This window comes from Mustela lutreola, chromosome 8 (assembly GCF_030435805.1).
Source record: "Mustela lutreola isolate mMusLut2 chromosome 8, mMusLut2.pri, whole genome shotgun sequence".
In the NCBI taxonomy this organism is placed as follows: Eukaryota; Metazoa; Chordata; class Mammalia; order Carnivora; family Mustelidae; genus Mustela; species Mustela lutreola.
The window spans coordinates 86905488-86919551 of NC_081297.1; the positions used below are offsets into that span (position 1 = coordinate 86905488).

At 40.3% G+C, this 14064-nt stretch overlaps 1 protein-coding gene across 4 annotated transcripts in view; it reads right to left on the reverse strand.

The window, feature by feature from the left end:
- DENND5B (DENN domain containing 5B) overlaps window positions 1-14064 on the reverse strand; it is a 214270-nt gene that overhangs the window by 20175 nt on the left and 180031 nt on the right. For all 4 annotated transcript variants that reach the window (XR_009356769.1, XM_059185891.1, XM_059185889.1 and 1 more), the window contains 2 exons: window positions 4155-4283; window positions 1767-1888 (listed from right to left, as the gene is read on the reverse strand). Coding sequence is in view for 3 of the 4 variants with exons in the window: in XM_059185891.1 (XP_059041874.1) it covers window positions 1767-1888; window positions 4155-4283 (251 nt within the window). In the remaining variant the exon portion in view is untranslated. The remainder of the gene's footprint in view (window positions 1-1766; window positions 1889-4154; window positions 4284-14064) is intronic.

Genomic DNA, 14064 nt, shown 5'->3' on the forward strand with positions numbered 1-14064 from the left:
TAGACTCTTTTTTAAAAAAAAGATTTATTTATTTATTATTTGAGAGAAAGCGGGGGGATGGTAAGGGAAGGGCAGAGGGAGAGGGAGAGAATATCTCAAGCAGACTCCCCACTGGGTGGGGAGCCCAACACAGGGCTTGAGGTCACAACCCTGAGGTCATAACCTGAGCTGAAATCGAGTTGGGCGCTTAACCCATTAAGCCACCTGGGCACCCCTAACATCTTAGCTTCTTACACCGGCAGTAATGTACTAAACTGACTGATAGTTTTGGGGTGCTTGGGTGGCTCAGTGGGTTGGGCCTCTGCCTTTGGCTCTTTTCATGATCTCAGGGTCCTGGGATCAAGCCCCGCATCAGGCTTTCTGCTCAGCAAGAAGCCTGCTTTCCCCTCTCTCTTTGCCTGCCTCTCCGGCTTCTTATAATCTCTCTCTCTCTGTTAAATAAATGAATAAAATCTTTAAACTGATAGTTTAGATACTAATGGATAGTTGGCAGATACTACTGGTTGGCCTAATACCCAGTTCAGCTCAATGTTTCCTTGTCTGCTTCCATCAGAGACTAGAAAGCCAAAACCTACTAATTTTTAGCCAGTGACATGTTGTATTTATTGGGATTTCTTAGAAAATCCCGTTTTTCTAGCACAGGTTCTGCCCCTTACTCCTTGGCACTCCTTCCTTCTTCCCTGCTAGAAGGTGGAATGAGAACAGCCATCTTATGACCATGAGATGATTAGCACACACTGAGGACTGTCTAGAAGAGAAGGACAAAGACTCTGGGTCCCTGAACATACCATAGGCTATTTTTAAACTTCTTATTATATAAGAAATATGAAACCACCTATTTGTTTAAAGCACTGTTTTCCAAGTTTCTGATTCTTGCAGCTAAACACAATTTCTGATACAAGTAAAAATTCTCCAAAGTGGGTAAGGGGAGCCACTGCACCTAAGAATTAGTACTAGTGAATAAATGCGATAATTTGACTTTCCATCAAAAACACAACTCCAATCAGCATTTCCTCCTTCTACAATCCTACATTATTCCGTAAGGTCTTAAAGTCTTTTTGAATCATCAAAGTTTAATGATGTTCACAGTTCCATACATTTATTATGGTATGCTGATTTTTAAAATTTTATGTGTTTTATGTAAGATACTGGATGATTTGTTTAATAAAACTTTTTTTTTTGAAGTAAGCTTTAGGCTCAACATGGGGCTTGAACTCATGACCCTGAGATCAAGAATTGCATGCTCCACAGACTGAGCCAGTCAGGGGCCCCTAATCAAACATTCCTTTTTAACCTCCAGCCCATTTCCTACTGTAGACTGGGGTTCCTGGAAAGCAGATGAAGTCAGAAGTCAGCATGCAACATGTTGCTCCTGGGATCACCATGTGGCTGAGAGAAGCTGAACTGTGATACAGTGCAATGAAGTCCTCAGCTGATGCCACAGTTAAGTTCTAGAACAGCCCTATGATAGTCCTAGGATGCTGGCTGGCCCTGCTAAGGAGGGATCATCTTGGGAGGGTTGGGAAGGGGAAGGTAGTTTGTTCTGGTGAGGCACTCCCCACAGAGGCTGGCAGCTGAGGACTGCCTTCCCAAAGCAGTCCCAGCTGCTGGGGCACAAGCTTCATTCCTAAATAGAGGTCTGGGGCCTGCCTCACAAACAGTCCATTTCACTGTACTGTCATATATGTCACTTGTAAAAATATAAACTCTTATTCCATTAGTCGCCTGAGCAACTCTTCACTTATTAGCCAATTCTCCAGACTTACTGATAGTGGTGAACACACTGGTGAAGCAGAAGTAGTCAACTGCATTGAGGGAAAGAAGATGGTAAAGAAACTGCTCTCTTTCTTCTTCACAGCGTAGAAAAGCATAACGCTTATAAAGCTTCCTAGGAATGGGTAAGACAAGCACAAAATAACAGTTTATTTTTCATGCTTTTCATTATGTCTTGTACTAAAAATAAACACATTCATTTAGTCAAAGTCAAATGCATTTGTTTTACTTTTGGGACTCAGTCCTAAGAGTATAATATGAATTACAGGCAAGGCTTACTCACAGATGTCCACTAAAATGTTATTTGTAAAAGGAAAAATGTATCATGGTATATGCATACACTGGAATATTGTCTGAGCATTGAAGATAAAGTTTATAAATTTTTTTTTTAAAGATTTTACTTATTTATTTGACAGAGAGAGAGTGAGAGTGCACAAGTAGGCAGAGTGGCAGGCAGAGCGAGAGGGAGAATAAAGTTCTCTGCTGAGCAGGGAGCTCCATATGGGACTCAATCCAGGACCGTGGGATCATGACCTTAGCTGAAGGCAGCTGCTTAAACCCATGAACCACCCAGGTGCCCCTAAAGTGTTTTAACAACAAAAACAAAACTACTACTAAAAATAAGTAATTTTAAGCACATACATTAAAGCACTTTTCCAAGTGTATTATATTAATATATGAATCCTCATGATTACCCTTTGAAGTAAGTCTACTGGCATTCTCATTTTATAAATTAGGAAAACAGACATACAAAAAAATATCATGTCCAAAGTCATTCAAATAGTAAATAGTAAAGGCAGTATATGAACAAAGGCATTCAGTCTTCTGAGCTTAAACTCTTACAGTGAAATGTTTATAACACACCAAGCTAAAAAAAGGATGATACCGGGGCTCCTGGCTGGCTCAGTCAGAAGACCATGTAACTCTTGACTATTGGGGTTGTGAGTCTGAGCCCTAGGTTGGGTGCAGAGATTACTTAAAAATAAAATCTTAAAAAAATGATACTGAAGGGGCGCCTGGGTGGCTCAGTGGGTTAAGCCTCTGCCTCCGGCCCAGGTCATGATCTCAGGGTCCTGGGATCAAGCACCGTATCGAGCCTCTCTGCTTAGTGGGGAGCCTGCTTCCCCCCACCCTCTGCCTACTTGTGATCTTTCTCCTTCTGTCAAATAAATAAATAAAATCTTAAAAATAAAAGACACTGAATTGTGAATACAGTATAATCTTAACTAAGAGAGCATGCATAGAAGAAAGTACAGAAGAAAACATGCAAAATACTTGGTATTTACCGTTATGTAGTGGGATTTTCTTCTTTTTCAAGTAGCTGTACACTCAACATGGGGATTGAACTTAAGACCCAAGATCAAGAGTTTCATGCTCTACTAACACCCAGGTGTGCAACTATATATAAGTATGTATTTATAAAACTCTGCACCACATGTGGGGCTTGAACCCATGACCCTGATATCAAGAGTTGCATGGCTCTACTTACTAAGCCAGCCAGTCACCCCAAGGCACACAACCTTTACATAGCACTTTATGTACTTTGGACATAGTAGACATGAATGATTTATAATGGGCAGGGATGGGTAAGGGGAGTAACTAGTTTCAGAGAACAAGACTAGGTTCACAGCCTGTATCTAACTTTGTATTCTTTATCAAACCTACTCATCTTAAAATGCTCCGGGGGGCGGGGGGAGTAAGCAGCCCAGTGATGATGTGTACAAATACAAAACTATAAAAAGAATTGTTACCATGATGAGATTTCAATGCAAGGTCAAGTCTGAGAACTTTGTTGAGTTTTTTGTGTAGCTTTGCTCTAGAGACCTAAGTCCTCAGGCTTCAAATTAGCTCTAACATATATATTATGCAGATGATGCATTTTAACTAAGAGGGTTTCCTGAGGGAGTAAAGGGAGACCTATGTAAACAGTTAACAATTAAGTAACATGCAACTGATTGCTTTCCTGGCTCTAAACGATTGAATGTAAGCATTCGCCAAGACTCTCAGAAGAAACCTCTTAATGTGGACTTTTTTTTTTTGCTACTTCAGGTTTTGTTGTGATCTTTACAATATAAGGTTTACATAAATTCAACCTATCTTTTGGATGTTACTGTCAGCCTGTGAGAACTAGTTAGGTTTTTTTCTGGTTGAGAACAGAGCAATCTGGCCTTTGGCTGTCAAGCCTGGTGTGTGTCCTCCCAGGTAAAATCAAATACTATGTCAAACCATGGAGTTTCCAAAGCACATGCCTGTTAGAAAGGAAGAACACGCATGCACAGGAATCAGCAATTTGTGCTGAAGAAGTCAGTCTGCCAGCTTATGCACTCTGTTTTGCAGACACAGGTCCCAGAAGCAGAAATCTCTAAGAGGCTGTCTCTTACTTGGTGAGTGGCTGGTTGGAGAGCAACTGCTTCAGATGCTGGGACAAGAGCTTCTTTTCTAGAGATAGTCTTATCCATGCCCGAGCTCGTCCGACGTCTGTCTTGATCTCACTCATGTTCTGAATATGCCTACAGAACAGGAGCAACAGTAAAGATATAGATCCTAAGAATAACCTTGAGCTGGAAAAGAACTAACGCATTACAGCACCTTTGCACAGAATATTTCTTTCATACTTAGCAAAAGTGTGAACGGGTGATACACACTTTAAGTTGATTAAACTGCTCAAAGATTCCATCTGAATATTGAATTCAGCCCCACATCAGAATCACCACTACAACACATGCATATGGGCAATGCCCTCAGATAAAGCATTTAACACTCCTTTCTTCTTTCAGATTTTATTATGTTCTTGTTTCACCCTCATGGTTACCTGTAACCTGGTTATTCTTGACCATCAAGAAAATAAAAGTAATAATCCATGTTGAATATTGAAGTTTTTATTCAAATTAATTGGTCTAGTTTGACTATCTGTCACAACTTTAATCCACTGAATTGTTTTTCAAGTAGTTTCTGGACAACATATGGAAAATATGAAATCTACTTTCCATGGCACTTTAAGACACCTTTTTTTTTTTTTAACTTATAAATTCAAAATTCTTAAGCTTTTAAAAGACTTTGAAAATTGTGCGGCCACAAAATAAATTGGTCAAACCCCAACTGAATGTTACATGTATGTATAGATTAATATTCTGTGTAAAAATCAATGCTATACCCAGAAAGACTCAGTTTATCTTATTTTTTTTTTTTCCTAAAGATTTTACTTATTGGGGTACCTGGGCAGCTCAGTTGGTTAAGTGGCTGCCTCTGGTTTGGGTCATGATCCCAGGGTCCTAGGATTGAACCCCATGTCAGGCTCTCTGCTCAGTGGGGAGCCTGCTTCTCCCTCTCCCTCTGCCCACCCTTCTTGTGCTCTCTCTGCCACTCTCTCTCAAATAAGTAAAATCTTAAAATAAAGGAGTTTTATTTATTTACCTGAAAGAGAGTGAGCAATCAAGCATAAGCAGGGGGAGAGGCAGGCAGAGGGAGGGAGAAGCACACTCTCCATGGAGCAGAGAGCCTGACAAGCGGTTCAACCACAGGACCTGGGGATCATGACCTAAGCCAAAGGCAGACACTTAACCAATTGATCCACATAGGCTCCCCTGAGTTTATCTTCCTCAATGATTTTCCTCCTAAAAGGTAAGAAGAATTGGGCAGGAAAGGCTAGCCTAAGGGGCAGGGTAATTTTAAAGCAACTATAATGGGTCAAGAAAGTCTTTTTGTGATTGTGACCCACCATCCCTTCCTCTGATTTTTTTTTTTTAACATCCAGAATGACTCATCCTAGTTGTAATTAAGTATTACAACAAACCCTTTTCTCTATTGATTCTAAGAATTAAGAATAAGGAATATCCTCCCCATAAAATATACACATATTCTCTTTTTAAAAATATTTAATTTTTAAGTAGTCTCTACACCCAACATGGGACTCAAACTCATAACCCTGAGATGAAGAGTCACACGCCTCACCAACCAAGTCAGTTAGATGCCCCTCTTTTATCCTTTCCTTTTCTCCCTTTCTCCTTCCCCTCCTCTCTTAATCCCTGGATCTGAAGGTTTAGACCTTCAAGCCTCAGTGCTTATATGTGATCAAAGACTCTTAATAACAAGATGCAAAGCATTATATCACATTACACAGACACATTGATGAGGTAGCCTAAAAACAAGTCAGAATGAGGTATTAAAAGAAAATTCTGTGGCTATTTTTGTAGGGCTTATCCTACCTCAACTAATTTCTCAGATTTATGATACACTGATTTATCTTTAAGGGCTCATACCAGTATACAAGGTCACGAATGGCAAAAGCTGTTGCCAGGCAAGCGGTTCTTACGGATGGTGCTGGTAGTGGGGGGACACTTGACAACCCAATCTGGCGCCCCTAGCATGAGCCTATGAAGCGGCACTGGCTCTTCCTCTACCCTGCTGTCATTTCTCCAATGATGACACAGCTGAGTAAAAGTAACAGAGGGAAAATGCTCAGGCATTTACCACTTAGAGTTCAGCAGTATTTATAAGGTACCCTGTGAGTGCAGTGCCAAGTCAGAGCTCACATAACTGAGGAATACCAAGTTGATTCAAAGTGTATTTACTGAAAATGAATCTACACTAAGTCTGATAAGCACTTATGTTGTATAATCTTTTCCTCAGTATTCTTTCTACTCTATAAAGTAAAATCAGGTACACAGGCTGCTCAATTGATTGAGCATCTGACTCTTGATTTCGGCTCAGGTCATGATCTCAGGGTCCTGAGATGGAGCCCTGTGTTGGCTCCACGCTGGGTGTGGAGCCTGCTTAGGATTCTCTCTCCCCATCTGTCCCTCCTCCCTCACCCCTCCCCTTACTGTCTCTATCTCAAAAAAAAAAAAAAAAAAAAAAAAACCAAGAACAAAAACAAAAAAAGTCCACACAAAAAACCAACCAACCAAACAAACAAAAAACACGAAACAGTAAGACATACTGAAATAAATTTTATGTTGGCCTTAAGCAAGTTATCTGGAGACACAGTAGGTAAGAATGACAAAGTGAAAAATAATTATAATTTGATAAAACAATCTATGTTTAAGGAAAATGAGAAGAACTGGAATATATAATGTGCAGTCTATTTTAGGTAGCAATCAGCATTCCCACCATAGAATTATTTACACTAGGCTTTTTTTGGAAAGAGGGAGAGGAGTTGGGAAATGAGGACTCCTGACTCTTTTCCTCAAGTCCACCTTCGGCTCAGGTTAAGATCTTGGGGTCCTGGGATCAAGTCCCGCATCGGGCTCTCTGCTCTGCGGGGAGCCTGCTTCCTCCTCTCTTTCTGCCTGCCTCTCTGCCTCCTTGTGATCTCTGTCAAATAAATAAATAAAATCTTAACAAAAAAATACTGGCTCCTTAATATAATTCCTTTGTTCTAGAACTTGCAAAAACTCACAGGATACAGTCCGAACTGTGCAGGCTCACATTTAAGACTTACTACCCCTCAGTCTCATCCTATCTTCCTATTGAAAAAAATTCCATTCTAGACAGCTGACTCATAAGACTTTGCATTCCATTACTTGAAGTACTTTCTTCTCGTTTCCCTATTTAATTCTATTTGTGTCTGAGATCTCAGCTTCTTCTAGATACCTTTCCATGACCACGACAGCCTCCCATGACCTCTTCAATTTACAAAATCCTATAGTCTAATCTGAATTTGCCTTGTACTGCTTATTACTTTTGTCATTCTCTCTTGGTATACATTTTTCTCAGCTGTAAAAGCTATCTGGGAAAAGGAGCCCACTATTCCTCATCAGCCTGGCAGCCTTCTTGGTACCCTATAGGGGCTAGCACATAACAGGAGCTCAAAATCTCTGTTGCTGGGCGCCTGGGTGGCTCAGTGGGTTAAGCCACTGCCTTCGGCTCAGGTCATGATCTCAGGGTCCTGGGATTGATCCCCGCATTGGGCTCTCTGCTTGGCAGGGAGCCTGCTGCCTCCTCTCTCTCTCTGCCTGCGTCTCTAACTACTTGTGGTCTCTCTCTGTCAAATAAATAAAATCTTAACAACAACAACCACAACAAAAACTCTGTTGCTTTGTAAATCTCTATCTAACTTTATGCTTTAAAACAATTTTTATATGTTATTTAACTGTAATCCAAATCTATCTAAAATCTTCTGTGTAGCTGTACCATTTAAATCTGCTTTTAACTGGAATAATTTATTATAGATAACTAGAATGGAATTCAGCATAATATTACATAAGTATTACTTCCAAAACAGAACCTGTTAATTCACAGAAAAGCATATATGGCATGGCTTAAATAACTTATTTACCTGATTTATTTCTAATGCTTCTACAAAACTTTCTAATTAAGTTTTTTTTTCTTTAAATATTTTATTTATTTGACAGAGACAGAGACAGCAGGAGAGGGAACATAAGCAGGAGGAGAGGGAGAAGCAGGCTACCCACCGGGCAGGGAGCCCGATGCAGGGGTTGATCCCAGGACCCTGAGATAATGACCTGAGCCAAAGGCAGTCGCCTAACCAACTGAGCCACCCAGGCGCCCCATATCATCATTATTTCACTGTAAGAATGAGAAAACAGAGTAACTGAGACTAAGTGATCCATTTAAGGTCACAGAGATAATATTATTCTAGAGATATCATCCATATTCTACCAATTACTTTTTCCGCACACTCACACTTTTAGAGAATCTCCCCTTCCACAAACCCAGAACACACAACTCTACTTACCACCATGACCTATGGCCCCATAATCCCAATCCTTCAGCTACAATGGACCAAATAGGAATGTGTCTGATCTAAACTGAGCTCACTAGATTTTCTCTCAGAAATTAGGAATTAGTATACTAGAAGAAAATCGTGTTAGTTTTTTTTGAATGCTAAAATTAAGAAACAATGTTAAAGCCAGAGCTTGGGCAGGCAAGCATGTACACAATGAAACAGAAAGAAAGGGGAAGGGAGGCAAGGGAAGGGTAGGGGAAGAAGAGCAGATGTGAAAGGAGAAACAGCAATGATATGCTTCCAGTGAGAGAGTGAGAGTAATCTGTGACAAGACTGTTAGCAGTTGTTTCTGTTCTTGGATTCTGAAAGATACCCTCACCTTTATCTCTAACAAATCCATCCCTTTTTACTGAAGTTGGTTTGAATGGGCTTGTGTTCCCTAAAATCAAATGATTTTTAGGAATGGCAGTACCTCTAAATTTGAATCCACATTTCCTGAATCCAAAACCAGTGCTTACCTCACAATATGTATCATTAACAAAACCCAGTTTTATTCATTCATTCAAACCTGGTATTATTTATTAGAGAAATTAAGGGGTAGCTGATTTAAGTTCATATTCTGTACAGCCATAAAAATTCCTCAAAATATTTCTTCCTAGGGTAATAAAATCAATCATAACTACTTAATTTTAATGTAGAATAAAGCCAGATGCTCATAAGCACGTAAGTAGACATTACTGGTAAAAAGTCTGTTTGAATAGTCAGATGACATGTACATGGCTACTCTGGAAAGAAACTGGTAATACTGGTAACACCATGATAAGCTCTTTTAAATGTAGATAATTTGTACATTATTTACTGCCCCCAGCCCTTCTCTATGGAACAAAAAAATCATTCTACAACTGACAGTCTGGTGACACTTGGCTTCTACAAGGTCTTGGGAGTTGTCTACAATACTAAGACAAAGAGGAAAGCTTTTAGATATATCTGTCCTGGACTCAAAGCTAAGCAATCTGGTGTCAAGACTCTTGACAATTATGAGGACTCAAAGTGCCCATGTCTTTTTGCCTCAAGAGATAAACCTGGAAAGATAGGAGGTACTAACAGAGTCATGTGCCCTACAGAGACAGGGGGCTCAGAAAGGTATACTGATCTTAGAAAATAAGTTTTTTCTTACATGATCTTTCTTTTTCTCTGTCTAGACTGAAAAAAGTCAAGGTTTATTTTTATTTATTTTAATTTTTTAAAAAAGATTTTATTTATTTGATAGAGACAGAAATAGTGACAGAGACAGCGACAGGGATAGTGAGAGAATAGGAAAAAGCAGGCTCGCTGCTGAGCAGGGACCCTGACGTGGGGCTCAGTCCCAGAACTCTGGGATCATGACCTGAGCCAAAGGAAGGGCCTTATTAACTGAATGAACCACCCAGGTACCCCTAGAAATCAAGGTTTAGAATATTACTTGGGTGTTTTTCTTTAAGCAAAAGCATCTATATCAACTATGTAGATAATGATCAAGGACTAAAATGAAGCACTTTTAAAGAACCTGAAAACAGGGAACCTGTCCACTGAGAGTAAAAATAATCCTGTCCACTGGAGTAAAACTTTGAAGTAAATATATCTTGATTAAGAACAATAATGTATAAAATGTCAACTGAAGGGGCCCTGGGTGGCTCAGTCATTGAGTGTCTGCCTTCAGCTTGGGTCATGATCCCAGGGTCCTGGGATCGAGCCCCGGATTGGGCTCCCTGCTTGGCAGGAAGCCTGCTTCTCCCTCTGCCTCTCCCCCTGCTTGTGTTCCCTCTCTCCCTGTGTCTCTGTCAAATAAATAAATAAAATCTTAAAAAAAAAATGTCAGCATAAAGGGGCAGAATGGAAGCAGAGAAAAGGGAGAGACAACCACGGGCAGTGTTTTCTTCAGGGCTTCCTGAGATGATGGCAGTGCCAGGAACATGAGGATAACTCTCTGCTTCGGAAGACAGCAAGCAGTCTTCTGATCTTTACCTAGCTTCCAGGCGGGAGAATATCCATATTGGTGAAAGAGTATCAATTTATCTGGTTAGGGAAATAATGTTTTGGTTTGACTGGCTTCCTGTGATCCTCTCCTCACCTGGTCCTTGATGTGACCAGAGCTGACAACGACTGAACTCCAGCCCATTATTTGTACAGCTCACTTAGGTCTTTGAAGTAAATGTCTTGGTTAGTAGGATTCAGTATCTTAGAGTGTGACTACATTTTGGTTTACTAATTATTTGCTTTCTGAGCTCATAAACCTCATGTGGACTGTGAAGACCTCGAAAAGAGTGCTGGTCTTATGTCAAAATAAACTGGGAAGTCATACCCATCAGAATGGCTACTGTCAAAAAACCAGAAAATAATAAGTGCGGGTGAGGAGGTAGAGAAACTGGAATCCTCGTGCGTTGCTGGTAGGAATATAAAATGGTACAGCCACTGTGGAAAAAATATGGTGGTTTTTCAAGAAATTAAACATGGAATTACCATATGATCAAGTAATTCCATTTCTGGGTACTTGCCCAAAAGAACTCAAAGCAGGGCGTGAACATATACATGTATACCCACATTGATAGTATTCACAAGAGCCAAAGGATGGAAACAACCCAAATGTCTACCGATAGATAAATGAATAAACAAAATGTGTATATGTAAGATGGAATTCTTACCTAGAAAAGGAAGGAAATTCTGACACATGCTACACACGGGTAAACATTATAAACATCTGATAATGAACATTTCAAAAGCTGTTAAGACTACATGAAACAGGGCGCCTGGTGGCTCAGTGGGTTAAGCCGCTGCCTTCGGCTCAGGTCATGATCTCAGGGTCCTGGAATCGAGTCCCGCATCGGGATCTCTGCTCAGCAGGGAGCCTGTATCCTTCTCTCTCTCTCTGCCTGCCTCTCTGCCTACTTGTGATCTCTCTCTGTCAAATAAATAAATAAAATCTTAAAAAAAAAAAAAAAAGACTACGTGAAACAAACCAGATGCAAAAAGCATGGTTCTTCTTAAATGAGGTACCTAGAACAGTCAAATTCAGAGAGGCAGAAAATTAAATAGTGGGTACCAGGGGCTGGGGGAGGAGGGAGAATGGGGAATTATTTACTGTTCAATGGGTAAAGAGTTTCAGTTTGGGATGACAAAAGAGTTCTGGAGATTGACAGTGGTGATGGGTTCCACAACAATGTGAATACACTTAATGGTAAGTTTTATGTTTTATATATATATAAAACATATATAAAATTATTACATAGGTATTTTTTCTTAAATAATTTAGAAAATTTTAATGCCAGTATTCACATACAGTATTGTATTAACTTCAGGTGTACAATATAGTGAGATTCAGCAATTCTATTTCTCAGTGCTCATCACGATCAGTGTCCTCTTAACCTCCTTTACCTATTTCACCCATCCTCTCACCCACCTCCCCTCTGGTAACCATTTGTTTGTTCTCCACAGTTGAGTCTAGTTTTTTTGGCTTGTCTCTTTTTCCCCCCTTTGTTCATTTGTTTAGTTTCTTAAATTCAACATGGAAGTGAAATCCTATGGTATCTATCTTCCCCTGTTTTGCTTAGCATTAGACTCTCTAGCTCCATCCTTATTGTTGCAAATGGCAAGGTTTACTTTGTTTTTATATTAGTTTTTTAAAAAAGGTGAGTGTGGGTGGCTCAGTCAGTTTAGCATCTGCCTCTTGATTTCAGCTCTGATCATGATCTCAGGGTTCTGGTATCAAGACCTACATGGGACTCCCTGCTCAGTGGGGAGTCTGCTTGCCTTCGTCTCCCTCTGCTGCTCCTCTGCTCACACGTGTGCTTGCTCTCTCTGTCACATAAATAAATTTTTTTTTAAAGATTTTATTTATTTATTCGACAGAGAGAGATCACAAGTAGGCAGAGAGGAAGGCAGAGAGAGAGGAGGAAGCAGGCTCCCTGCTGAGCAGAGAGCCCAACGCGGGACTCGATCCCAGGACCCTGAGATCACGACCCGAGCTGAAGGCAGCGGCCTAACCCACTGAGCCACCCAGGCGCCCCACATAAATAAATCTTAAAAAAAAAAAAAAAAATCCAGAGACAGATGGCAGAATCTATGTGATGGGTATAAGAATGTGTTCATCTTTTGAGTTTGTTGTATGGTTAAAATTTTTTATGATAAAATGTTAGGGAAAACCCTGAGAAGTCTTTTCTTCACAACTCCTTTCTACCTTATGAAACACTTTTTAAAAAGCAATCAATCAGTCAAAATTTTAAGATTTTTTTTATTTATTTGATAGAGACAGCAAGAGAGAGAGAGCACAAGCAAGGGGAGTAGGAGAGGGAGAAGCAGGCTTGCCACTGAGCAGGGAGCCCCATGCGGGGCTCGATCCCACCAGGGCCTAAGCTAAAGGCTGATGCTTAATGACTGAGCCACCCACATGCTTCAAATTTTTTCGTTCTTTCTTTCTTTCTTTCTTTTTTTTTTTTTTAAAGATTTTATTTATATATTTGACAGACAGAGATCACAAATAGGCAGAGAGGCAGGCAGAGAGAGAGGAGGAAGCAGGCTCTGCTGAGCAGAGAGCCCGATGAGGGGCTTGATCCTATGACCCTGGGATCATGACCTGAGCTGAAGGCAGAGGCTTAATCCACCCACTCAGGTGCCCCTCAAATTTTCTCTTTTTGAAGTAAACTCGATGCCCAATGTGGGGCTTGAACTCATGACCCGAGATCAAGAGTTGAATGCTCTACTGAACCAGCCAGGCATCTTGCCAACCAATCAAGTTTTATTAAAAGCATCTATCATTTGGTCAAAACATCACTTTAGGATACTCGGGAGTCTTCTTCAGATTTTTTAGAAGACGAAAATTGAAAGCCAAAGTAACCCTTATGTGTTAAGTCACATGACATCAATTTTGCAATTGAGTATCCTGAACAAATACAGATTTAGTCCAGGTTATACTAAATTATATTTAAACTGATGTGCAGACTTACCTGCACATCTGTGTCTAGTCACAGCTGGTATTTTCCCTGCAATGTTGACAAAGGCTGACAGCTTGTATCTAGTTAGAAAGAGACCTGACCTATGGTCAAGAAACCTTAGTTCTAGTTCCATTTTTGCTATTGATTGGCAATATGGTCGGGATGCCAGGGTGGTTCGGTTGGTTAAGCGTCTGTCTTTGGCTCAGGTCATGATCCCAAGGTCCTGGGATTGAGCCTCACATGGGGCTCCTTGCGTGGGAATCAGCTTTTCCCTCTGCCTGCAGCTCCCCCTGCTTGTGCTATCTCTGTCAAATAAATAAATAAATAAAATCTTGAAAAAAGGATTAGTGATATGGTCTTAGACTTAACCAGCCTGGGCCTGAGCTTCCCTATCTGTAAAAAGCAGCTATGCAATAGGACTTCTTAAGTTCCTTCTATATTCTAAAATTTTAATCAATTAGGAAAAAGTATCTTAGCAATCACTACCTTTTTAAGGCTTTGAAACTGTAACCAAAATAACTGAATAGCTGTCTGGCCAGTTGAATCAGGTAAAGGTATAAAAATATATGCAAAAATGTTAGATAAGCACCCCCCACCCCAGCCAAACACACCCTCATGCATACTCACAGAGTTTAA